General features: G+C 50.2%; 1 protein-coding gene and 1 pseudogene across 6 annotated transcripts in view; both read left to right on the top strand.

Moving 5' to 3' along the window:
• TTC7B (tetratricopeptide repeat domain 7B) overlaps positions 1 to 1,191 on the top strand; it is a 200,357-nt gene extending 199,166 nt beyond the window's left edge. For all 5 annotated transcript variants that reach the window (XM_080915923.1, XM_080915922.1, XM_080915921.1 and 2 more), the window contains one exon: positions 243 to 1,191. In XM_080915923.1, coding sequence (XP_080772049.1) covers positions 243 to 464 — 222 coding nt within the window. In that variant the 3' untranslated portion in view covers positions 465 to 1,191. The remainder of the gene's footprint in view (positions 1 to 242) is intronic.
• Positions 1,192 to 21,608: 20,417 nt separating this feature from the next.
• Positions 21,609 to 24,594, top strand: LOC308417816 (ubiquitin carboxyl-terminal hydrolase 39-like; annotated as a pseudogene). Its single transcript has 2 exons — positions 21,609 to 21,658; positions 23,403 to 24,594. The product of its transcript is annotated as a ubiquitin carboxyl-terminal hydrolase 39-like (transcript).
• Positions 24,595 to 27,531: the final 2,937 nt, after the last annotated feature.

Below are 27,531 nucleotides of genomic sequence, written 5' to 3'. Positions count from 1 at the left end.
CTTCCTCAGCCCCCTAAATGCAGTAAGCCATGTATCTGGCTGCAGTTGCCCTGTTTGTAGTTGAAAGGTACATGGAAATCAGCAGTTTCGTGTGGTCTTAAACTATTGCTCCGAAGCTCGGGAGTTGGGGAGAACTTCTGTACCTAGAGTAGGAGATACATTCCTACCTCTTGGGTCCCTACTCAGAGTCCAGGTCAGGTAGGTACTTGGCCCCTTGAGTGTCTGACTGTCTGTCTCCACAGGCCCTGGTCCTTCACCAGCTGGGCCGCTACAGTCTCGCCGAGAAGATTCTCCGGGATGCAGTGCAGGTGAATTCAACAGCCCATGAAGTCTGGAACGGGCTGGGTGAGGTCCTCCAAGCTCAAGGTAACGATGCAGCAGCCACAGAGTGCTTCCTGACAGCCTTGGAACTGGAGGCCAGCAGCCCTGCCGTGCCCTTCACCGTCATTCCTCGTGTGCTCTGAGCAGGCCACCCTGTCACCCAGGGGACGCATCTGCAGTACCGAGGCCTTGGATGGATACGTGACCAGAGTGGATTAACCTCATCAACCCAGAATCATCATTCTCCACGCCTGCATTCATTCATTCTTGTTGTTTTTGCCAGATCCATGATTGTTCTGAGTCTACTGATGCTCCAATGGATTATGTGCCATATTCAGTTAGTCGACACCCGAGTCTTAAGTAAAATGATTATGGACTTAATCAGCGAATGTAGAAGAAGATATTCCAGGTTAAAGTTCAGTGGCAGGACAGATTATTTCTATCAGCGCTGTAATGGAAGCAACTGCCCTGCCCTCTGACCACTCCACCACCTCCCCTGCCCCTCCCTTGGCCCAAAACCAAATGTGAATTTTCTGTTTCCCACCTCAGTACCCGTCCATGCCAGGACACCAGCTGACAGCGCCTCGGTTTCATTGTCAACAGCTGTACCACGTGGTGAATCACTGTTCTCCTCCTTAGAACAAAGCCTGAGTCTAAGAATATTTATATTTTACCAATATATGGCTGTTACAAGAGAAGGAAATATGAGTTATTTAAGTTTAACTTTTTTATGTGAATTCAGAGTTTATTTATCGATGGAAATATGTACAAAGAAGCTTCAAATGGAATATTTACCGACATTCCTTAAACATGACAGACACTTGGCTAAACAGGAAGATGATGTTAATAAAAAAATGATTTTTAAATGGATCCCTGGCTTTTGTCTTTCACATAGCTGGCAGACCAGAAAGCAGCCACTGGCTCATGAGTAGAGCTCTCCCATTTCCGGGCCTGCTCTGAAAAGTCTGCCTGGCCACAGGGAGGGTCCTACACCAGCAGCAGGCAGCCGCTATACAGGAGAGCCTCAGGCCTGGGCTGGCTCCTTACTCTGAGTCTGAGCTGGGTGAGTTCCTTTCTCCTTTCTCGCAGCTAGCACCTCACTCTCAGGAGACATGGGGTGAAGACACTCACCTGGGGAAACTACCTGGAAAAAAGGGTATTGAGGTGCAGCCTGAGGCTTTACCTTTGCCCTGTGCAGAGCCGCTTTGGGGACTAGGCCAAGTGTGAGACGCCGTAATTCCAGTAATGCTGACTGTGATCTAGACAAGTCTTGAGGGAAAACAGATGAATGTAGACATGGAGAGGGTCACGATAAAGCCAAGTCATGTGCATAGTGAGGGGCCATGCTGTCATCCCACAGAGGATAATCAGGGACACCTTATAAAGCAACACAAGCTGGAGCAAACTGGGTGGATCCCTAAGAGAGAGGTACCCCCAAAGAGGCAAGAACAGCCAGAACAAAGATCAGAACCCAGAGAACATCCTACCCTAAGAGCCCCCAGCACAGCCACACTGGGGTAGAATTGGTAGCACACTGGCTGAGGGCCTGGGGCAGAAGAGGGATTTTCTAAGAGAAGCCAGCCATGTGGTCTGCCACCTTTCCGGTGTCCTTCACTCATGATAGAAGCTCTCCAATATCAGCCACTTTAAGGATGTCAGCCAGCTTCATCCGTGCCCCCCTCAAAGCCACAGATAGAGGTGGGGGATCTTGTATGGGAAGTGGCAGCCTACAGCACTGTGCCATGTGACCATGGTCTCCTGGGTCTCCTGCCTGTCCCAAAAGTGTCCACACACTTGGCCCCAGACCCTAAGACCTGGCTGCAGTCCTGTCTGGGGAGACCAGCAGTTGACAGGATGCACAAGGCCTCAGATACACACACGTGCGCGCGCACGCACACACACACACATACACACACACACACAAGCAAGGGAGCCATGCTGCATCTGAGGAGGCAGCCTCTCTACACTGCCTCTGACCTTGCCAATTTTGCTGCCCCACTGGCCACTCATTTCCTGCTATTCCCACCCACACGTCACCATCACCAGATAGAACCAGGAAAAGGACATCCTACAGACATCCCATGCTGACACAGGAGCTTCAAATAACCCAGGCTGTGGCCTGCTCTGTAAGGTCTTGCCCTGGAAACTCCCACCAGCTCTGTACCTCCTGGGTGACCCTGAGTCTGTCCTCGGAGCTTACAGCCAAATGCCCCTTCCCAGCACGCCGGTGAGTTGAGAGTTGAGTCAGAAGGCGGCTATTAGGGTTGTGGAGTGCCAGGCTTGGAACACAAAGAATCCAGTCACTTCACAGGACTACTGTCCAGAGCTTCGGTGCTAGACCTGCCAGCAGGACTCCTCCTAGACACAGACCCTGACTGGGGTTGGAGGTAAGATGTGGCAAGAAGGTGGTGGGCACCTTCTGTGGGTCTACCCCACCACCACCCCAGCTGGCCATTTGGCTATCTACAGCCTCTACCAGCATTTCTCATTCCCTGTCTGCCACTTGACCCATGACATTCCCTGAGAAAAATAGGGTACCCTAGGGACCACTGGGCAGTGGATCATACAACTCTGGCTGGAATCCCAGATTACCTACTTTAATAGAGAAGTAATATTTGTCTTCAGTCTCCAAGATGAAGGCAGTGACTTCCCCTTAGCACTGTTGGGCATATTCATAGACTTGTTCACTCATCCCATGCTTGCTGATTTAAGTAAGCCGGGGCCTGACAAGGGTTTCCTCAGTGCAAGGCTGAAGGTGAGTGTCTCCCAGGCTACGCCCAAGTCTCCTGCCACACAGATGGAGTCACTGGTGTGGAAGGCAAGATAAATGTCTTGGCATTCACAGAGACAGAGTCTATGGTGAGGGACAAGGGGAAGTCATAGAATGTGTTTGGCACGGAACCTGGCCCATCCTGTCTACCAGTCTCAAATCTCTTTGTTCCTTGGCTCCAGAGAGAGCACGATTGGGCTCTGTGCTGCTGAGGTCTGAGGAATGATGTGAAGCTCATACCAGAGCTGCCTGAGGCGGAGCCCTGAGAACCAAACCTTGGCCTATGGAGTCAGCTGGGCTAGAGTTTTAACCCAGGCCAGGCCCCCAGCTCTGAGGACTCAGAGGATTCAGTAGGCCTCTCAGAGTCTCAGCTTCTTCATGTACCAGAAGGAGAAAACAGATCACTGCTAAGATTCAGAGTGAATGTAAAACCCAACCAAGCATGTGACTAGCCTCACAGAACGCTCTCCTACATTAGTGCCTGTTGTACAGACACCTGCATGCACACACCAACACCTACACAGTCCCAGCCCCACCCCTAACCTGCTGACACTCAGCTACACTCCAGAAGGGTATGGCTGCCTGAAGACGGTGCTCCCCAAATCTTCCTGGCATGAACCTCATCTAAGTGGCAGTGAGGCCTTCTTTGTTGAGCCTTTGCACCTGGAGCATTCTGCCTGACAGACCCACACTGGGGAGCGGGGTGTCTGAGCTGGGGGCTGGGGAAACACACGGCAAAACAGGGTGTGAATAGATCACCACTGGAGAAAGAGATCTGCCAGGAGAGAATACTCAGGAATGGTGGGGGAAGTTGGGTAGTCAAGGGCTTAAAGACAGGGAAGACGCACCCTGGAAAGAGAACCAAACTTCCTCTAGATGGGAAGACATAATCAACCTGAGGCTCTTCTGCGAGCGCATGAGGCGTGCCCACAGCAGATCATCTTTTAAAGGCCCCGCCTCCGCTGTTCTCGTTTTCTAACACACACATCTGAAGTCCGTGTTCGAACCACATAGCACTCCCAAACTGCTCATCCTTATCGCCATTAATTTCAGACACCTACTCACACAAAGCACACCCTCAAACCCTCTGGGTGAGTTTAATACATGTCTCCTACCCACAGGCTCTGAGTACAAACTTCCAGATGCCAACTCACCAGCGCTGGAGTGTGTATTTTGATCAGAATTCCTTGTCTGTCATCCGTGCACACCAGGATGGACTCACGTGTATGCCACACTGTCGTTCCAAAAGACTGCAAGAATTAAACACAATAAAAGAGGTCCTCACCATGTTACAGATGGGAAACCTGAGACTCAGGGCCAGGAGGTGACTCCTCGAATAGCCCGCATTGCATCCAAAATGCACCTGCTCTGGGACCCGTCCATGACCTCCCTGTGGAAATGGCAAGACCTATCACATAATAAACAACCATGTGATGAAATGCTCAACACCACTCACTGGTCATGGAGGAAGTGTAAAGCAAAGCCACAGTTCAATGATGCCTCACTCCCCCCTCCCCGCACCCCTTTCCCCTGATTCCCTGTCAAATACAGGACAGGGTCCTAGAACAATGAGTCCATTGGTAGAGATGTGGGTCACCAAGCTTGATTACTTGAGATCCCTGAATTTTATTCCTGGACCCCTTGTGGTAGAAGGAGAAAACCAACGCCCACAGCTGTCTCTGAGCTCCACAGGTGTGCTGTGGGCACACACAAACACATGTGCATAAAAATCAAATGAACAAATGTTTAAAAAAGAAAAGGTAGACAGTTGCAAGTATTAGTTAAAAGGGGTGCTGAAGTTGGATGTGAAATAGTATACAGCCATATTAAAAACTATTTGGGTGGTTTGTTAAAAACCTGCTGGGCGGTGGTGGCAGCGGCTGCACACGCCTTTAATCCCAGCACTGAGGAAGCAATGGCAGGCAGATCTCTGTGAGTTGGAGCCAACCTGATCTACAAAGCAGGTTCCAGGACAGCCAGGGCTACACAGAGAAACCCTGTGTACTGGCTGGTTTTATGTCAACTTGACACAAGTTGGAGTTATCACAGAGAAAGGAGCCTCAGTTGAGGAAATGCTCCATGAGATCCAGCTGTAAGGCATTTTCTCAACTAGTGATCAAGTGGGGAGGGCCCAGCCCCATTGTGGGTGGTGCCATCCCTGGGCTGGTAGACCTGGGTTCTATAAGAAAGCAAGCTGAGAAAGCCAGGGGAAAGCAAGCCAGTAAGTAACATCCCTCCATGGCCTCTGCATCAGCTCCTGCTTCCTGACCTGCTTGAGTTCCAGTCCTGACTTCCTTTGGTGATGAACAGCAATGTGGAAGTGTAAGCTGAATAAACCCTTTCCTTCCCAACTTGCTTCTTGGTCATGATGTTTGTGCAGGAATAGAAACCCTCAGTAAGACACCCTGTCTCAAGAATAAAAAAAAAACAGCTTAAATCCAAGGACCCAAGAATCCCTTCTTCGTTTACCACACAGAAAAGGAAATACATGCCCATCCAAGAGCTGGTACCCAAGCCTCCAACAACTCTGTGTATAACATCCCCAAACAGAAACTCTGTGCATGTCTGCCCACAGATGATGGGTTAACCTGTTGTGCTGTGTCTTTGGAAGGAGATGACACTTAGTGACAAAGGGGTGAATGATAGGTACATGGAAAGAAATGTCTGAATCTCAAGATGTGGCTGCCGGTTAGAGAAGCCATTCAGCTAGAGCCTGCTATGTGATCCCACTAATTCCCAGGCTCCAGGCACTAGGAGCTAATCCACAGTCACTGAGAGTGTACCCAGGGTGAACGGGCAGTGAGACAGTTGTCAGAGAAGGGGAAGAAGACTTTGGGGGTGATGGGTAGGTTGACTGTCATGAGCATGGTAATAACTTTTTAGCAGTAGATATATTTCGACACATGTTACACTGGGCACTGCAAATATGGATAGATTCTTTGACAGCTATACCTTTAAAAATGATAGTTTAAGATTTATATTTAATTCTGTATATGCATGTGCCTGTGTGTAGGTATGTGCACATGAGTGCAGGTACCCTCAGGGGCCAGAAGAGGGCGCTGGATCCTCTGGAGGTGGAGTTCCTGGTAGTTGTGAGCCTCCTGAAGTGGGTGCTTAAAACCAAATCACAGTTCTCTCAAAGAGCAGTGAGTGTTCTTAACCATTGAATTATCTCTCTAGCCCCAAAGTTATATTTTAAAACAATAAAGACTGACACAAAGATGGGGCTAAAGACACTTTTCCAACACCCACTTGAAATATGGGCTGATCCCCAAGAACATAGATCAGCAGTAAGACTTCTGTGAACCAGAAGCCCTGAACCCAGAAACCCCAGGCTGGTTAGCCACAGGCAGGTTACTTGCTGGGTTCTTATGGTAGCAGATTTATATGAGACTCCTCCCAAAGACACAACCCATTTTTTTGGGAGGGTGTGGGAATCTCCTATTCCCCCCCCCCCTATAAAAGAAAACACACCATGCTACATGCACTTGGGATTTTCAACACAATTGGCTAAAAATAGCCTGGGCCACAGCAGCCTGATTCCTTTTTAGGAAGGGTTCCAGCAACCCAGCCTGTTCTAGCAGCCAGCTCAGGAAGTAAAGCTTCATCCGGATGGTGCTTGGGTCCAGGGGCCAAGGACGAGCCCATGGGGACCCTTTGCTTGTTCTGGCCACCCCAGTCTCCCAGCTTACTGAAAGCCAGGCTGCTGGGAGCACAACTGGCATGGACAACAGCCTCCCCATCCTTGTCTCTCACTGGACTGGGCCCCGTGGTCCCATGCATTGTTGTCCCACAGCCAGGAGGTGGGCAGACCTTGAAATCTGTAAAGGGTATGGAGTGCCCTTCCTTGTAAGAACCATGGAAGTTCCTGGTGATGTTAGACTCCCCTGGGATAAAGGGGACATTTCTAATGAAGGATTGGGGGGCATTTCCTCACAGTCAAGCTTTAGCCCTTTCTAGGCAAGCCCCGGTGCTCAGAACACATCAGCACAAAGCTGTCCGGCCCGAGGCACAAGCCTACAGCGGTTTGCAGGTCTATTCCTTTGCCCGTGCCTCTGCCGATGGGGGAAGCAAAGGCTAGGCCTTGCCAAACGGTGGTAAGTTCTGATCTGAGCAGAGAGGCTCTGCCAGCCCAGAGTGAAGACTTCCATCTGCTCTTTCAGCGCCCCCCCCCCCCAGCCACCAGGTCATCCTGACCGAGGCCTGGACAGTGACACCTCTGGTTGAGTGTTAAGGTACATGTCCTGAACCCCTGCAGTGTACTTCCAATCCTGAAGACCCCATTTTAGTCTCTGAGAGTCCACAGCCCAAAAGAGAAAACTCCAAGAACTTAAATTTCAAAACGACCTAGCGTGTTCAAATTCTCAAAATCTGGCCCCAGCTACCTGCTGTGTCTCTTACTGTCTGTCTCCCAGCTCAAGCAGCTAGTGGGAACCCTTTGCCCCTCTGGGGAAGCAGGAGAGAGAAACCGGCCTTCTACATTTGGGTTTTCTTTGGTTTGGAAGAGATGCAGACGTACCTGCAAGAATGGCCTTGGGCCCATCACCACAAGAAAGCATCTTCTGGCTTATCACAGCCACCTTCCACTCACAATTAGAGACACTAAGGCAAGTGACATCTCAGTCATGGTCCCTGATCTATTTAAGCCAACAGCCAGGGCCTTTCTTACTTCAAAAATTTCTGTTGCAGGGCCTGGAGTGAAGGTTCGGTCAATAAAGCTCTTTCTTTGTGAGTTCAATTCTGAGAACCCATATAAAAAAGCTGGGTGTGGTAGATGAGTTTGCAACCTCCAGTTCCGAGGAAGCCAACCCAGTAGGACTCCTGGCCTCACAAGCCCAGCAGACCAGTCCCAGGCCCAGTATAAGACTCTGCCTCAAAAACTGAGGTGAGCAGCTCCTGAAGATCAGTGCTCTGGGGTGACCTCTAACCTGCATAGCACATATATGAATATGCATGCATACATATAGACATATGTGCAGAAATAGTCTCCAGTGGCATCGCTGACACACACTCAGACCAAGGGTCTCAGAAACAATCCGGGAGGTGGGAGTCCTGAATGGAGCTCACACACCTACCTTTCTGTGGGTAGAACAGACATGTCAGTTGAGGGAGGAATACCCTAGCCCGGCTCCAGGGGCTGGAGTCAAGGGTTTCCTTGGGACAAGACTATTCACTGCTAAGACAGGGTGATGGTCACAACATACATATGGTTCTGATGGTGGCCAGGCCCAAGCTGAATGGCTGTGTTTTTATTGTTAATAATCGTTACTACAACCCCTTCAAAATTCACACATTAAAGCTCTCAAGCTCAATGCCAGCACTTGGGAGACAGAGGCAGGTGGATCTCTGTGAGTTCAAGGCCAGCCTAGTCTATACAGTGGGTTCCAGGAAAAATGGGGCTACAAAGTAAGAGTCTGTCTCAAAATAACAACAACAAAACAAAACGGAAATCAAAAACCAACAAAATGAAACAAAAAAAAGATCACTAATGTGTGCTCTAAGAAGAGGTCTCTGGAAAAAAATACAACTTTGTTGCTAACCCTAGGCCTAGACTGTGAACTGGTGTATGTACATACACACACACACACTCCAGCTCAACACACTCCCCCATTAGAGCAGATGAGCCCCCCCCCCCCAGCACTCCAGTATCCCGCCTCCTCTCAGCTGCTAGGCCTCCTGCCATGGGCTGCAGTTACCCTAGCAACCAACTTGGGCTCAAAGCCTGAAGCCAAAGGCCTAGCTTTTCTATCATTCACACCATTACACCCACGCTGAGTGGGCGTCTCTGGTACCTGGTTTCACTAAGAGTGGCATGGAGCCCGTGGTGGGGTTTGGCTCCACCCTGCCCTTCCCCAACCTTCCCCAAGAACACCCAGCACAGGGGTGAAAGATCCCAAGGACAGGCACGAAGGTCGAAGGTCGGCTTTCAGCATGAGTGTCAAGAAGCCAGAGAAGGCCAGCAGCTGGGAGAGAGAGGAGGCCCCAGTCCATGGTCCAGAGCAGCCCAGCCCTTTGGTCTCCACCACACCCGACCAGAACCAAGCGTCCACGGGAAGCCACAGCCTACATGGCTTCCCCACTGTGGTCTCTCCTCCCGAAACCTGTAGCTATAGCACATTTTCTGACCACCTTTAGGCTATTCTGCCTTTCAGATCACCTCTATGGGCCTCTGCGTCACGAACATCCGCCCCCACATGTTCTCTGCGAACACCAGTTTCTCCCCTGGGCTCTCGGCCAGCGGGCTCTGTTAATATGATGCTGACCCTGCCTGCCATTCAGGTAAATGCCATGCCCACTGGACACCTGCCCTTGTGCCAAGCACAACACACAAGAACTCAGCGGGCAGTGCTCTTGTGCCCTTTCCCACCGGGCTCAGAGGTGTGGGGAGGGAACAGAGGACTCTGTCAGACTCTCTTGTCATGACACGAGATCATCAGCACCAGATTCAAACACCCCGTGTGTCAGTCCGGGCTTTGATGTGGATCTTGTGTGACATTGGCTCTGCAAAGGCCACCTCTGGGCTCCACCCGACTCAATTGTGGACGAGGGGAAATAAGGACGCCTCACTGCCGCTCCCTGTAAAATCAAATCAGATCATGATGAGAGCCCCCCCCCATGTCCCTCTGCTCCTCCACGCTCTCCATACCCCCACACCTCGCCTCTCGCCCCCACACCTCCCCATGCCCACCAAGCCTCCACACATACCCTAAACCTCCCAGGCCCCCCCTCAGACTCCCCATGCCTCCCATTGCCCCAACTCCACCCCCGCACCTCATGAAGCACAGCTGTTGGTTCATAGCAGGCACGCAGCCAGGAGGTTTGGATTCTAGTCTCAAATGGCTCCCATGTCCTCTAGAGTTCCCACCCGGAGCATCAGTTTCATCCGCTAAGCAATGAGGTCAGGCTTTCTGAGGATACTGAACTTCTGTCATGTGACCTATAGGCCAGCTACAAGACAGGTACTAAGAACTCAGGAAAAAGCCAATGGTATCTCGGTTTCTCTGTTAATAGTGAGTCTTATAGAGTGTCGGCTACAACACACACACACACACACACACACACACACACACACACACGGCCCTGATAGTGTTCCTTCCCCAATGTCTGTTAGCTATGGGACACATCAGGAACCGGGGACTCCATGCCAGCCTCTGTAGTGCCCAACCCAGCAAGGTTATGGTCCCCCAAGGGGCAGTGTTTCTCCAGGCTCTGCACTCTGCCCGTCAGCCTCCTCAGCCTCAAACCACCCCTCCCATTGCTTTAGCTCCGGCTGCACTTGCCCTGCCCCCACTCCCACCTTCCCTGTGCTCCTACTCCCAGGAGAGCTAGAGCCTGGAGTGTTACAGTGTTTGGCTTTCTCCGGCCAGAAGGGATATTTTCCTCTCTCCCTGTGCTCTTTGTTTTAATGACTTTTTGGCTCAGGGCCCAGGCTGGATCAAAGCCTCCCTACAGGGAGGATACTAGGACAAGGCTGTGAGTTTTCTAGGGGGCAGGTGAGAAGATTGTGGAAGTGAGGGGGCCGGTGACCCCAGACTCGAAGCTACCTACATCACACTACAGGTGAGAGATGGAGCGGAGGATGAGGTTAAAAATTAAGTTCAATTAGAAAGATTAAAAAAAAAAAAAAAAACCAATTTCTGCAGGGTGAATCTAGGAGACTTTCCTGGTGCTAGTCAGCACAGAACAACCAATGAGGTAGAGTTCAAGGGCCAGTGGACCCTGTCCTCCTGGAAGCCAGGAGGTTCTGTGAGGAGGGGCAGACACGGGATTCTAGGAGCCTGGGTCGTCCTTCACCTGCCTTCCTGCTCATGCAAGTCCCTGGCAGGTCCCAGCCCAACTCCCCAGATGAGCCCAGCTGGAGAAACCTGAAGAGTTCTGCATGTCTTGATGGGTATTGATTGACAGGCCTCACAGGAAAAGAAAACGTTTGGGGGCGGGGTGGGGGAGGAATTCTGCACACTCGCCCACCCTCTAGACCAGCCTGGGAGATGCTGGGAGGAGGAAGTCTGGATCCCAGCAAACACACCCACTGAAGGTAGCCTAAGCGTCTGGATAGGTCAGGCACAGGCTGGTTGCCAGGAGGCAGCAGCTGCCGCCAGCCAGCGTACTGCTGCTGGTGGTGTTTTGAAGAAGGAGGCAGGAAGCTGCCTTAGGGAGCATGCAGCCCTGGGGAGTACTGGGCTTTGAGGCGTTAGAGGTGCACAGGGGTGGCCTGTGGAGCCAGGAATCTGGGAGCCTGGGGTGCACAAGGGGCCTCCACTCTACAAGGGCTGAAAACAGACACCCTCAAAACATGTCTCTAGGGTTTGTCTACACCCTAAAGTGATTTCATGCAGACACTTCTATACATGTAAACACACTTCAGGTGCACTCTTGCTCACACACACAAACACACACATATGATTGCACACATGCTCACACACATGTAGCCCATATACAGACCCTACACATATATTCATGTATGTTCTCTACATAAATACATACTTCTTGAATACAGGTTACTGCATGTGTACATATTCTTCAGTGTGCCCTTGCATACACACACCTTTGCACAACATACCCCTCTGCATATACAAGCCCCTTGCATTTATGCATGCTCTATACACACATGTATAAAACCCTGCACACATACTTCTGCAAACACAGGCACAGCTCTGCATGTGTACTTTTTCGTGCACACACACACATATGCACCCTTGATCACAGGCCCTTGTACCATCACACACTTACTCAACTATGCACACACACAGCCCTCCTCAGAGTCTGAGTGAGGTCACATGATTCACCATTCTTGGCTCTCAACTTTGGCATTTCCACAGGCCTCTTTGAGTCTCAGTTTCCCCATATGGAGCCAGTGTTTCACCTCTGAAGTACGAGGCTCAGAGTGCTAACTAACAACTTTGCCCTCATTCTCAGCTTACAGTCAAGGAAGCTGCCTCTCAACAAGGCAAAGGGAGTGGCCCACTTGCTTGAGCCAAGTGACACTTCCTGGACTTAAGTGACCTTCTGACCCCAGAGGTCCTTGTATGTGTAAGCCACAGGTCCATCATCCACATGCACTCATTTGAATAAGCAACTTATACACACATAGTATGGCAGTAACCATTGTTTCCTGAAGACCCACTGTGTGCTAGGCACTGTGCCAGGTGCTCACACTGAGCACACAGATTCCACTGCCTCTCTGGTGTACAAGTAAAAGACTCCAACTAAATCATAAACAGAGCACTTATCTACTTGACCCTGGCACAGGTGGCCTCAGGATCATTTAAAAGGTTGATGAGGTCACTGAGGACCCAATTTGTTTTTAATCTCTCTGCCCATCCCCTTCAGGGCTAAGCTGAAGCCATATAGCTGTCACACCAGACATTATGCCTGTACTCCATCATAAACAAAGAGTATAGCAACTTAAGAATACTTTCTTGCCACACTCATCTCCTTCACTGGCTCCCCCTAGCTGCAAAGGAGTCCAGCAAGTAGAGAAAAAAGTGTTCATAATGGGGACAAATTGGCAACATGGGGAAATCTGTCTCCCACTGGCCTGAGTAAATCCAAGTTTGCAGTTTAAGGAGTAGAAAGCAAAGGGTACCCAAATGTCTATCGCTTGTGCTTCAGAGTCCCATCCTCTGTCCCTTCTCCAGGAGGCAGTCCAAAGACAGGGGACAAAAAAGGGAAAAGTGTGAATTCCCTGAGGAGGTGGGAGGGATCCTGGATTCCAGTGCAGCTGGGCCTCCAAAGTTGAAAACTCTCTCTTGAATCAAAAGGGGGTTACTCTCCTGGTCTGTACCCATGTTGGTCACACTGTCACTGTCCCCTAAACCTAGACACCTAATGCTACAGCTTTCAGCTTTTGGTGGCGCTGCATTCCCAGTTGTCCTCTTCCATGACCCTCAGGAGCCAGCCTTCTGTGCATGCTGTGGATAAATGTGCTGCCATGGCACAGCCTGAGTCCCCTCCCAGAGACAGTGGGCAGTGCATGAGACTCATTCCTAGGATCTCACAGGGCAATAGGAACCCCTCACAGGGCAGGTCAGCTGGAAGTCATTCAGAAAGCTGGTTTGCTGAATACAGCCTATGTCAATTCCTTCTAGAATGGAAATTCTAGCGCCTTATTGTTCAGTTACCAAAGGCAGAGTAGAGGCAACATGGCTGGCCCTGAGCTTGGAGCTCATTTGCTTGGGTCCAGCATCTCCACTCTGGGAAACAGTGACCTTTCCTTGAGGTTAGAAAGCCCACTGGGCTCTGTCAGTACCCAAACTTCGAGTCCTGCATGTAGCCCTTCTAAGATATACAAATTTGGGGTCCCTGATCCTGTGGATGCTAACATCACAATGGTCCTTCAGATCCTCTCCTGGGAATGCCCTTTTGAGAGAAGGGTTCTACTGGGGTACATTTGGATGTTAATAATGTGCCATACGAGGGCTGAGGTTGTGACCCAGTTAGAAGAACAGTTGACTAACATGTTCAAAATGCTGACTCCAGTACCCAGCACTTCATAACTGGTATCCCTAGCACTCAGACATTCAAGGTATCTCCAGCTACAAAGTGAGTTCCAGACTAGCCTGGGCTACATCAAACTTCTGTCTTAAAATAGTGTAAAGAATAATTTGCCATCCTCCAGTGACTCTAACCTGTGAGAGTGTTTTAACTAGGTGTGAGGGGCATGGGAACAGTGACCCACTGAGAATAAACCCTCCTCCAATAGCATGTTGGTAAGGCTCTCACCCCTGTGTGGGGACAGCAATTATACCAAATAAAGTTTTCATTAAAAATGTTGTAGCCAAGAGATAGCAGAGGTAGGCAGAGAATGAATGCTTGGCTTATCTTCCTGGTTCAGAGTCAGCTGGGAACACAGACGGGGCAGAATGTCCTGTGACTGATCGCCCCCTTCCATAGGCAGGGCCCTGGAGAAGGGGGTTGATGGTTACAAAGATTATCATAGATCCAAGGTTCAGACCTAGGGTAATTGTAATTCCCATCCCAGGAGTCACTTGGCAATAAATGTCCGATGTCATTTGAGGTTGTTACAGAGGGCAGAAGTTGCTACCGGCATCAAGTAGGTAGAGGGGTCCTACTAACATTCCACAGTCTGGTGGTGCTCAACCTTCCTCATGCTGCAACCCCCACTTCCCAGCTCCTCATGTTGCCATGACCCCACCCATAAAATTACTTTGTTGCTACTTCATAACTATAACTTTGCTACTGTTACGAGTCATAATGTAAATGTCTGTGTTTTCCTATGGTCTTAGGCACCTCCTGTGAAAGGGTTGCTCAACTTCCAAAAGGATCTAGACCTACAGGTGGGGGACCACTGCCATAGTGTAAAGGATGGGCCCCAAATATCTGCAGTACATCTCTGAGCATGATGCCAGGGAGCCAGCGCCTCCTCCTTCAGGTAATGGGACGTTGGCAGAGACAGGTCTGGCGCACAGGAGGACGCTGTCCCCTTTATACAGTCCCACCTGGTCAGATCTCTGTGGAAAAGACATGGCGGCTCTGGAGAGTGGCATGTGGCCTTTGCCTCTGGTAGCCGTAGAGAAGTCCAGAACATATGGGAGAATTGCTCACATGCCCCCAAGTAGCACAGGCCCTGGGCCCTGACTGGTCACGGCTTCAGCCCCAGGAGGTCTCAAGAGGGAAGACTATTGCTCTATGGTCATGCAGCTGCCCGCATTACCTGCCTCCTTGAGAAAACAGGCAAGTACCACCCCTTCCCAGCTACTTCCTGAAACTGTACCCAAATGGGAGCAGCTAAGAGCAACAGGCCCGTCTCACACCCTGGCACCTCTGACAGTCTGCCCCTGGCCTGTCAGTTCCTAAGGCTGTTGCCACCTTCTCTACCCATCCCCTTTCTGTTGTTGCACCAGAACCTTTCCTGTGTCCTCTACTAATGGATGGGCATCCTCCACCACACCAGTGTTGATTGGATCCTCGCTGAGAACCCCAGGTTACACTGCATCCTGTTATAAACCCAGAATCTTAGGCCCCTGGGCAGTGCTTTACTACATCTGAACTTTAATTTACTCTGTGTGTGTGTGCATGTGTGTGTGTCTGTGTGTATGTGTGTATGTGTGGTGTGTGGTGTGTGTGGTGTGTGTGTGGTATGTGTGGTGTGTGTGTGTGTGGTGTGTGTAGTATGTGTGGTGTGTGTGTGTGTGGTGTGTGTGTGTGTGTGTATGTGTGGTGTGTGTGTGATGTGTGTGTGTGTATGTGTGTGGTATGTGTTTATGTGTGTAGTGTGTATGTGTGGTGTGTGTGTGTGGTGTGTGTGTGTGGTGTGTGTGGTGTGTGTGGTATGTGTTTGTGTGTGTGGTATGTATATGTGGTGTGTGTGTGTGAGGTGTGTGTGTGTGGTGTGGGTGGTGTGTGTGTCTGGTGTGTATGTGTGTATATGGTATGTGTGTGTGGTGTGTGTGTGGTGTCTGTGGTGTGTGTGTGTGTGTGTGTGTGTGTGTGTGTATGCATGTGGAACCCACACAGATGTTGCCCAGGGATGCAACCTGAGGTGTTGCTTCTTAGGTACCTTTGTTCTTAGTTTTTGAAACAGGGTCCCTGTTTGGCTTGGGTTCACTGACAAAGTACTGCGGATTGAATTCAGGTCCCTCTGTTTGTAAAGCAAACACTTTACCAATGGAGTTATTTCTCCAGCTCTGTGTTGATCTTTATAAGCAAAAGGAAGTAACTTCCAGGAGCTTTTTAAAGCAAACAACAAAAAACAACCTACACTTAACAAAATAATAATTCAGGGCCGGATAGGGCGGCATAGACCTTTAATGCCAGCGTGAAGAAGGCAGAGGTAGGCAGATCTCTACCAGTTCCAGGCCAGCCTGGTCTACACATAGTGAGTTCCAGGTTAGCCAGGGATACATCGTGAGACTCTGTTTAAAAACAAACTACGGCAAAGCCAAAATACTTTTAAGCAGCCAAGTAACAAAGGAACGTAAGACAACATCAAGCACCTTCACAAAGGGAAGCCTTCTCCACCTTGGGGTTCCTCCTCCCTGGAACCCTCCCTGCAGAGATGCACCCCTCCCAAGTGGCTGCTTTTTATCCCTTACTTCGAGGTCAGGACTAGCCCCTCTGCCCTGACTCCTCTGATGCCGGGAGCGAACCACTGTGTAGAAAATTAGAACCGAACTGTTCACTCCTCCTGGGCACCAGCATAACCTCTTCTCGTTTGTTTTAAGGGTTGTACATCCATCCCTTCTGCTTTTTGTCTGCTCGTACTGTTTCTGCCCCCTGGACTCACCCGGCTCACTGGGAACTGGGGTACACAGCTCCCTGCTGGTATTTACAGAGACCGCATGAATCCGACCTGCACTGCACTTTGAACAACAGTGACCGTAGACGGAACAGCTACCTGCATGAAGCCCTGCAGCCCACCTGATGCATCTTCAGACCCTCGGGCAGGCTTATGTTTAATAACACAATGGCTGATCCTCCCCCTGGAGAGGGAGGCAGGCACTGCCACAGCCCATTTTACAGACCAACACACTAAGATCTCCAACTTATATTGGAGGTCAGAAGCCACCATAGGGCCCCAGCATCCTGTAGATTTATTTACCAGACCCTGTGGAAAGACACTCAGATCCTCTGCGAATATGAAGGAGGCGAGGAAAATCTTGTGCTGTCTGCTGTCCTGGCCCTGGAGTCGGGGACTTGAGGAATGTAAGCAAGGGCTCCACATCTGAGTTCTCCCCAGCCTTTCACATTCACTTGTGCTCTTACTGGTCGGGGTAACTCCATTTCCGAGGGTCCCACTCAGGTCCTATTTTGCAGAAATTACTTTCTCGGGTCTTTTCCTGTTTCATTTTGCTTTTGGTTCCGTTTTTTCCAAACAGGGTTTCTCTGTGTAGCTCTGGCTGCCCTGAAACTCTCTATGTAGACCAGGCTAGCCTGAAACCTGGAGCTCCTCCTGCCTCTTCCTCCCAGTCCCTCTGTTGAGACTCAAAATGTGACCACACAGTTTCTTTCTTTCTTTCTTTCTTTCTTTTTTAACTATATAAGTGTAGAGGCCTGTGGGTGTGGCCATGCAGACGAAAGTGCACGCAGAGGTCAGAGGTCAAGTTCAGAAGCAATCCCCTTGTTTTTAGGGACAAGATCTCTCACTGGGGCCCAAAACCTACTGATGCATGTGACTGAAGAGTCACAGGACCCTCCCCAGAGCTGGGATTTCAAGAGTGCTCTACCACACCTAGCCTTGTATGGGTGCTGGGGACCAAACTCAGGTCCTCAGTTGTAGGTAGGCTAGGCTAGCCCTTAACCTCCTGACCCTCCTGGGTCTTGACTTTTTTTTTTTTTTTTTTTTTTTTTTGCCTTCATTCTTGTAGCAATCCAGGACAGCTTACCACATGCAAGCCCCTTGTCCACTTGGTGTTTGGGTGCCCTGGGGAGCTGAGTCACTGAAGACACTTCCTCACATTCTCAGATAAGCTGAGGGAGCACCATGAGGGTGCTCCTAATTCGCTCTTGCCTCCTGTCTGTTTCAGTCTGGGCCAGGGCTTATCGAGTTTACCAGGCAAAACTCTCACACAGTTCTTCTCACTTGAGGTTCACATGGCCAGGAGCTCCGGATTACAGACAAGGGGGACTCAAATGCTGAATGTAGGTCTCTTGGACAATACTGCCCCGTTGGTCTGAGATTCACACGCTCCGATCTTGGATTGACAAGCTCCTGCCAGGCTTCTCTCTGAGCCTCGGTTTGCTGATCTGAAGGATGGGAGATGCCCTTCCTTCAGATCAGAGTGGCTAAAGATGTGATCCTCACACCACATGCAGAGTGGATTCTGCATTCTCCCTGCTCCCACATGCCAGGCTGCTGCAGGCTAAGTCCCCTGTCTCTCAGAGAGCTCCCAGTTGGCCTGGGCTGGAGAGGGAGCCCAGCGAACAGAGGCACAAGGGCCCCTTTGTGCCTGTTGCTAGGGCCCAGTCTTATTTACTCAACCTGGGTAAACAGGAGGTACCTGGAGCCTGCTCTGTTATGACAACTTAGAGCCTTCTCTTCCTTCCTGAGCTGCTGAGGCCAGGCCCAGCTAGGTGATTCCCCCATGTGAGCGGCTTCCCCAGGGCCCAGAGGCTTCCCCTAGGGCCCTGCAGGGATGGACCAGGAGTAGATCTGAAAGGTCTCTCTGTTTAATTTGATGTTTGTGTTGTAAAACTGGGCCTAGAGGGGAACCCTGACTCCTCAAAGGCAGACTAAGATGAACCTGGCAGCCCTCTGCCTAGAGTGATTTGGAGGCCGTCATCAGTCATCTGTATGTCCTTCCTTTGCTTACTATTTGGCTAAGTCCCCATCTGTTCCCCCAGGTAAGGACTGAGTTGTTGGCCCATCCTACCTCCTTCCAGACAGGTCCTGCTGCCAGGTCCTGAGCAGGAGAACCAACCCAGAGATGCTGGTTTCCAAGTTCTCTTACTTGACAAAGGCCATCGAGATGAGGCTAGGTCAGTAAGCAGCCTGCCTGCATGCAGCTCTTAAGGCCTTCACTGAACAGACTGCCACTCTGAAGCCCTGGAAGCAATAGTTTGGTGGTAGCCACAAGCCAGCTGAAGGGTTTAGGGGCCATTGTAAGGAAACTGCTGAGGGGACCATGATGGTAGCCGCAGACATCTCGGCAGTGCTGGACAGAGGCTATAAGTTTCTTTGGAAAGCATAGCAGAGGCTACCTTTGAGTTACTTGTCATGCCAGAGGCCTCTGGTAATTGGCCCAGGCCAGGACGGCAAGCAGCCAGCATGTGTGAACTTCGACCACTCTTGGGCTCCCTTCCTCCACAGAGAGGGCAGGCCATGCCCTAGGCCCTGCCTGCCCCACCTTGGTGACCCGGCCCATTGAGCGTGCCTAAGACCTGGGCAGGTGCCTCTCCTGGAGCCCCACCCTGCCCTTCTGCCGAGAAGCCTGGACTCCACAAACAAATGTTCTGTGTACCTTGGCCCAGTCGCGCCACTGCAGGGAATCCTTTGGAGACCTGGCCACAGTGTGAATTTCCTCAAAGGTGGGGGCGGGCCATCCTGGGGAGGCCCCCTGACCCCAGGGTCACCGTGTCTTGGAAAATAGCCCACAGCTCAGGGCCAAACCCTGGGTTTCTGGTATCCTGGCCCACTGCTGTCTAAGGCAGTCAGCTGTGGCTCTCTTCCTGACAGGAAGTTCAGGGGTACATAGGTGCTCCCTTACCTGAGGAAAACATACCATAAGGCTGTTTTCACTCCAGGAGAGCCAACCCCGATATCTGCGGTCTCCTGTCTGGCCCTGTTCCAGTCCCATGACACCTCAGCATGTTGCTTCAGACATACGATTGGGAGCAGGCAGGGGGATGAACCACATGGATGCCGGGTCTTTCCGCCAAGTGTCCCCTTGCCACTGTCCCTATTCATGTCTTATTTACCACTAAAGCTGAAGCGTGTGTGTCGCCTTTGTAGCGCGTAGAGAAGCTGTTGGGATAACATGTCGGGACAGGATGGACCCAAGGCTGAGTTCTATAATTTATTTACAAGCCGGAAGACAGCAGGTCATCCCACCTTGCTGTCTGCTAGCCATGTGACATTGGACATGCAGCTCCCTGAGCCTCCAGGTTAATAAATAGAACTTCTTATGAGTTGTTGAAAGTACATTCAGGGGTGATGGGCTGCCTTTAATCCCAGCACTTGGGAGACAGAGGCAGGTGAATCTCTGAACCCAAGGACAGCCTGGTCTACAGAATAAGTTCCAGGACAGCGGGGCTACACAGAGAAATCTTGTCTTGAGAAACCAATATATCTATCTAATATATGTGTGTACTCATGCGTGCATGTGTATGTGTGTTTGCAGGTGTGTGTGTGTGTGTGTGTGTATTATATATATATATATATATATATATATATATATATATACATATACAGACATATAAGTATTGATTTATGTGTTTATATACATATGATTTCTATAAACGTATACTAGATACACATATTTCTATACACTATATACAGGGAATCGAGCCTGGTGTACCACACTCACTGTGTGAGCTCATCAGATGAAACAAAGTCTGTGTGCAACAATGTGAGAAGGACGCGAACAATGGGCACAAGCTTGAATCCTAACACTTGGGAGGTCGGAACAAAAGAATCGGGAGTTCACAGCCAGTCAGTTATAGAGCAAGTCCAAGGCCAGCCCAGGCTTCATAAGACCCAGTCCAAAGAAGAAAAGAGAAAAGAAAACCAAGAGAGAGACTCCAGACTGAAGCTGTCTTGGGGAGAGCAACAGTGAGGCCTGGAGTCTGGGAATTTTCTTCTGAGCTGCCTAGAAGAGTGTGGATGCTGGGCAGGTACCAGTCAGCTGAGTCATTACCACCGAAGTGTTCTGGACTAGACTAACCCTTGCATCTAGGAATCCCCCAAAGGCCTGTGTGCATCCAAAAAATTTCTGCCTGATGCCTCAGAAAGGTGTTTGTCACAACCTTTGTTCCTCGTCCTTCAGTCCTGGCTGGAGATATGAGGTCACTAATTAGTGTGGCTGTCACAAGGTGGATGTCTTTGTAGATATGGATGGGACAGGGCCACTATCAGGGCTTATGATGGGAGCTGATCCCTCCAGGTGATGGGAAAACTGACCAGTGCACACATCCCCACCCGACTGCTCTGTGTGAGGTTGGGGTGGGGCCCGCATGCCCAGAAAGGGGAGAGAGCAACCTCAAGATCCCTCAAAAGGGACCATCATTTATCCCACAGCCAGGAGGGAGCATCTGACACCCCAAGACTAATACTACTATCCCCACAGTAGAGATGACAAAAGTGAAGGGACCCACTCAAGGTCACAGAGCATAGACGGGACAGAACACAGCGTCCTCAAACCTCTGGAGGTCACATCGCTTCTGTGAGGCCTGTGAAGCCCTGACTCAAAAGCCAGACTTCAATCCCCTCTCCTTTTCTGGACTTCTCTTTCTCCTTTGCTGAGGAAGGGGACCCAGGAGAGTCTGTCTGAGCTCATGTTTGCACATTCAGGAAGACACACAGCCAGGTGCTCCAGGTCCTTCTGGTGACTGGAAAACAGGATCATTTTGTCTGGGGTGTCAGGAGTACTGTAACCACTGAAGATGAAGCAGGAGTGGAAGGAGGGGCAGCCAGAGCTCTTGGGAATTGGGAAGCTTGTACCTTGGCTGGAGCTATGATTTCTATGGGTTACATAACAGTGGGGACAGCTGCTGTTTGCCCTGTGTCATGAGCATTCTTCATGTCACCTCTTCAGTCCTTCTGATAGCCCCAAAAGGAACGACTACCTTAAAGAGGCTCAGAGAGGTTCATTGAGTTGGCCAGGGTCACAAAGCTGAAAGGAAAGCCTAGATCTGCTTTACTCTGAAGCCTATGCATTGAGCTCTAGCCCTGTACTGTCCCTCCAGCAGCATCTCAGTCACCTCTACTGGAGAAGGCAAGAGTAGAGGGAACGGCTATGGCTGGTGACAGAGAGCGTTGGACTGGAGAAATGGACGGGGTGATCTTAGATGTGAGTACTAAATGATCCAGGCTCTTGGGGTAACTTGTGCCAGGGCCACAATGCCTAACAGCATCCCTAGTGGGGCTTGGGTGCGAGACTCTGGTTGCCTGTAGGAGGAGAAGTTCTGTGGAAGGGAGTTTGAGGGAGGGAGATTCTGATCCTCCTGACTCTTACGTCTCCCTCTACAATTCTGTATCCTGATAGTGGGTGCAGGTTTGTTTGTTTGTTTGGTTGGTTGGTTGGTTGGTTGGTTTGGTTGTTTGTTTGGTTGTTTGGTTGGTTGGTTGTTTGGTTGGTTGGTTGGTTTGGTTGTTTGTTTGGTTGGTTGGTTGATTGGTTGGTTTGGTTTTTTGTTTTCCCATATAAGTTAATAGCAGCAGTGATTGGTTTCTGGAACAGCAGTATAGAGAACGGTGACTAAGAAGCCCCACCACTCCATGCAGAGGAGGGGAGCTGACTGAAGAGAGCAGGTGCTCTTCAGACATTCTGAGGCCTGAGGAGGACCAGCAGAGGCTTCCGGTAGTGAGAATAAGTCTCGGAAGACTGTGGAGGAGAGAGATGTTTTCCCACACCACACTGCCTCCACTGAGAAGCTTCCAGAAAGCATAGGAAGTGTGCAGAACCTGAGAAATGCTCAGGTTCATTTCTGCATGGCTCGGGGGAGAAGCAATGAAGGGTTTCTAACATGGGAGTCACAAAAACCACCTGTTTACTGCTCCAGAGATATAGATCACCATAAAACCAACCACTCTGAGGTCCAATGAGTCTGGCTTGGGGCCCTCATCCCTTGCCGGTACCAAGACCAACATTACTTTGTTGACAACCTCACTCCCATGTCCAACTGTCTGTTGGTTGAGCCAGATGTCAGGCCTCAACAGGACTGCCAGCCGGAACAATATGCCCGAAGTTGAAGTCAGTCCCCACCCTCCCCTGGACTCCTCCCCCTAAGCATTTAATTTCAGCTCTGACATAGTCACTGACGTGCCTTGATTTGAGCAAACAGAGCCTCTGGACCTCGAAAAGGGAGTAAGCTAGCCTTGAACCACCACAAGAAGAGCAAGAAGCATGGGAGGGATGATGGGGCTGTCACCGGACAGCAATATACTTGCTACAGTCCAGTGTTTTTTGGGTGCCCATCACTTCAGGCGTTGAGCACTGAGGAGCCAGGAGGACTTTCTTGTTGTGAATGAAGATGACCGTTTTTGTAACACCCTTCCACTACGGCCAGCCTCTGAGCTGACTAAGTGGGTCTGTCCCTAATCCTGTGATGTTTGAAGGGGAATTCCCAACTCTGAGTCTTCAGAGAGCCACACTGAACTCCTTTATTGACCCACATAAGTCTCTACTCCCTGAACACGCTCCAGGCTGGTCATCAGCATCTGTCTTTTTTTCTCCATCAGAGAGTGGCACACGGTGGCCCAATGAGCCCAGTCTAACCCACTGCTTGCTTTATTAGAACTCCGCCAGGGCCGCTCATTTGCTGTTAAGCTTGGCTGCTATTTTATTTTATTTTATTTTATTGTGCTACAGTGGCAGGCAAGGCTGCAGAACCCACCAAAGTTTAAGATACTCACGACCTTTACAAAGTATCTTGAGGGGCTGGAGGAGAGCAACATTTTAAAGGGTGCTGGAAGGGCGATACAGACTATTATCCAAGCTTCTCAGGAACCTTAGTCAGGAAGACAGAAAGGTGAAACATTTGAGGCAGCTGAGGTACCTTAACAAGACCATGTCTCAAAATGAAAGTCTGTGTGGTAGCCTAGTGCTAGAGCATTTGTGTCAGAACAGTAGAAAACACAGAGGACAGAGGACATGGGCACAGGATTGTCCTGAACATGGGTGGGAGGCCTCAGGACAGGCCGGGATTTAAAGCCTCATGACTACATCCACAGCGTCCAGTTCAGCCACCATGTCTTTCTCAGCCTCCACACGCTCAACTTTTACTGCCTTCCTGACAACTATGAGATCATCGATTCCTCGCCGGAAGACAGTAAGTATGTGTTGAAGCCTACTTTCACAAAGCAGCAAATTGAAACCTTGGACAAGCAAGCCAAATTGTCCCGGGCATATGATGGTATCACTTAACCTGCCAGGGATCATGGGACTGAACAACATAAAAGCCAAAAACTGTGCAAATGCTGTGCCGCAGGCTCTGTCGTCCTCCTCTTCGGGGCTACTTCCTGGAGGAGCATCAAGCGTCCTCCGGGGGATATCCTGTTCCTGTTGGCCCATTGTTTTGGAGAGCTGATAAGAAAGCTCTGGAAGCCCCAAAACTTCAAGGCACATGTGTCTCCTCATGAGATGATTCAGGCTGTCGTACCATGCAGCAAGAAGACTTTCCAAATTACCAAACAAGGGCATAGAGCTGACTTCCTGCCTTGGTTTCTGAATGCTCTGTACGCAGCTCTGGGAGGCACCAAGAAGAAGAAAAAGACGGTTGTGAACGATGTTTTCCAGGGATCCATGAGAATTTTCACCAAAAAGCTTCCTCATCCTGATCGGCCAGCGGAAGAGAAAGAGCAGCTGGTCCATCAGGATGAGACATTGGTGGAGTTCACGTCCATGTACCTGACGCTCGACCTTCCCGCTGCCCCCCCCCCCGCCATAAGGATGAGAAGGAGCCGCTCATTGTCCCCCCAGGTGACAGTCTTCAACACCCTGGCCAAGTTCAACGGCATCACGCAGACGGAATACAAGACTTATAAGGAGAACTTCCTGAAGCGCTTCCAGCTCACCAAGCTGCCTCCGGAACCGATCTTTTAGCAACAAGAGATTTACTTAGAACAACGTCTTCATGGAGAAGAATCCAACGATTATCACAAGTGTGGATCTGAGGGAATAGTTAATCTGAAGAAGTCCAAGCCGTCCACATGAACACCACCCATGATCTCATTGCTAACGCCGAGCATGATGGCAAGCCATCCGAGGGCTCCTACAGGATTCACGTGCTACATCTTGGGACAGGCGAGTGGTATGAATTATAAGGCCTCCAGGCAACGGACATTCTGCCCCAGGATGATCACGCTGTCTGAGGCGTACATTTAGATTTGAAAGGGGCAAAATAATGGTGAAACCAACCAGCAGGGGGCTTGAATGCCTGGCCTGGGGTTTTGCTCCCAAGAACTATGGTTGAAGATGGTAAAGACACTGATGCTGTAGCTGAACATGGGCTGACTGTAAGATTCCTGCCCCAGCCCAGGTTTTATGGATTCCGGCTGCATCACCACGGAGGAGCCTGTCTGCCCTGGTGTCCTACGCTGTTCTCTGCAGCACGCTGAGGTCGACGCTCCTTCCCTCTCAGCATCGGCAGGCAGAACTCTTACAGATGGATGCCTTATTCGAATTGCCGCAAGTATCAAAGAACAAATAGTTCCGTGGAAACATCGAGTCTTGAGATTCTAGGAATAAACATGAAAGCAGTGCCCTTACGTCATAGGTAGATGGTTTTCTATAGTTCCCTTTGTATCCTCGTGGGACTTTTGGGATGAATTAAACATTCTCTTGTTTTAAAAACAAACAAACAAACAAACAAAAGTCAAAGTGTCTTGAGCCAAGGCCTAAGTGTCTTTCCCGACTGACTTTCCCCACAGACACTCCAGTTAATAGGTGGAGAAGAGATTGGCAGCAAAAGGAGGCCCGGAGGCCTGGAGGGAAGGACTCCTGATGAAGAACAGTCAGAGCTCACGTTCTAGTCTTCTGTGCTGTTTCCAGGGATGTATCTGTGAGTGGATACATACGTCTGTGTGTGTATGAACAGAGAACACCTGTGGGAACGGGGCAGCGTGGTAGGCTGAGGTGCGATTAGAAACCACAGATCCTTAACTCGGGAGAAAAACAGTGTTCAAAACCACTGCTGGCAGGAGGCCCACAAAAGACTGAGCTGGAGGTGTGGACTGGCCAACCATGCATGTGTGCGTGCACACAGAGAGGAAAAAGCCACACCCAAGGGTTGCCACAGACTGCCTCCTAGGAAACTTTGACTCTCCCTGAATTTAAAACTGAGGTGGCTTTTTTTTTTTTCTTTTTCTTTTTTTCCTAGTCACCATAGTGACTAAAAATTCAGGGTGAAGAGAGAAAAGGGAAACAAGACAGCTTCAAAAGCAAATGTTTTGTCCTTAGCTTCATCTAGTTCCATGCTTAAAGAATGCATGCATACTCACACACACATACGCAGGCATGCATAGGCACACGGGCACACACAACCCTGCCTTGCAAACCTAGATAAGGAGGCTGACAGATGGGATTCTCTTTCTCCCCAATGCCATCTTCCAGAGTCTGTACCACTTGCTGCTTAAGCTCTCATGCCCTGGGTTCTGGATCCGTGTCTGTGTTGAAGATACTCCAAGCCGCTCCCCCTGAGGCTACGGGAACCCTTGGTTAGGAGGAGGAGGTCAATAACCATGGTAAGATGTGGCTCTAAACATCCCCCAAGGGACCCTGAAGAAAGGAGACAGGTGGAGTGACAAACATGGCTCTCCTGAGTCACTGCAAGCAAGTGAGGCAGTCGGTACCACATGTGTGCCAGCATCTGCCAGAAACCTCGCTAAAGCTTCATTCTTCACCTTGCCATATATGGGTGAAGAGCTAAGGAAGAAAGCAGTGAGGTGCACCATGGGAAGAAAAGTCTTTGGACCTTGACTCTACTGTGGGGCTCAGGCAGATGACAGAAATCACAGTCCCCTCCACCCTTATGCCCAACTCTGGATTCCAAGAGGGGATGGCCTTCTGGCTTACTGCCCTCAGATGTCCTCTGGGTATGCAGGCCTCTTTTTCTGGGACTTCCCAGACCCTTTCTGTCATAAGTCTGGCCTTGGAGATGGCACTAGGCCAGAGTCTCTTCCTTCCATGCCCAGGGGCACAGCCAGAGTGGAAACACTGCCGCCTCTGCCAAGTCTCCCCAGCCACAGCCCTAGGGTGAGGTCACTTGGCTTTTGCTCTGTGATACTCTTCTGCAGACCCGTGAATAAGGCAAGCATTGCTCAGAGTGAGCCTCCAGGGAGAGCTGAGCAAGGGGAAAGGAGTCAAGAACTGCCTATGGCTTGGGCAGGCTGCTCAAATTTCCATTCCCCTCCAAATCTTGTTGAATCTATTGATTAAGTGATCTCCAGATATCTATTTTTTAAAAGGGGGGTGGAGTGGATTAATATGTATACTTTGGTGAAGTGGGGAGATAGGCTCTTAATTCGTCTTGTATTGTCTTCTCCTTTTAGTTTGTTTTTGTTTCATTTTGCTAAACATGGTCTCACTAAGTATTAACTTGGGGTCCTTCTGCTGGAAGTGTAGGTTTGTGTCACCACATCCGGTTCTCCTTTTATCTTAATAATCAGACATAGATGGTTCATTTACTGCCTAAGGCAAAATGTGCAAGATACATGCACGAAACCAGGCAGCTAAAATGCTTCAGAGGCTGCTTGGAGTCCTAGATGACTTGTGAGAAAACCCACCAGCTTCAGGAACAAAAAAACTCTATTACATCTGTTCATAAACCCAGGCACCATATCCATCACCAATGCATCTTTCTATTCTTCCCCTTGTCTTCAGTACTATTCTTTCTACCATTCCTCCCTCCATCCTTCCCTCCATCCCTCCCTCCCCCCCTCCCTCCATCCATCCATCCCTCCATCCCTCCCTCCATCCCTCCCTCCATCCATCCCTCCATTCATCCATCCCTCAGTTTTTCCCTCTATCCCTCCCTCCCTCCATCCATCCATCCATCCATCCCTCCATCCATCCCTCCATCTATTCCTCCCTCCATCCATCCCTCCCTCTCTCCCTCCTTCCATCCATCCCTCCATCCATCCCTCAGTTTTTCCCTCTATCCCTCCCTCCCTCCATCCATCCCTCCTTCCATCCCTCCATTCATCTATCCCTCCGTCCATCCCTGTCTCCCCACTCCCACCCACCTATCCTACCATTTATGCAGTTTTATCTTTCCACTGGTTCATTTGCCCATCCTCTCTGCCCATCAGTACATTCACTGGC

The sequence above is a fragment of the Micromys minutus genome (genome assembly GCF_963924665.1).
Source record: "Micromys minutus genome assembly, chromosome: 1".
Taxonomy (NCBI): Eukaryota; Metazoa; Chordata; class Mammalia; order Rodentia; family Muridae; genus Micromys; species Micromys minutus.
The sequence above is the reverse complement of the archived record's forward strand: the minus strand, read 5'-3'. Positions and strand labels throughout refer to the sequence as shown.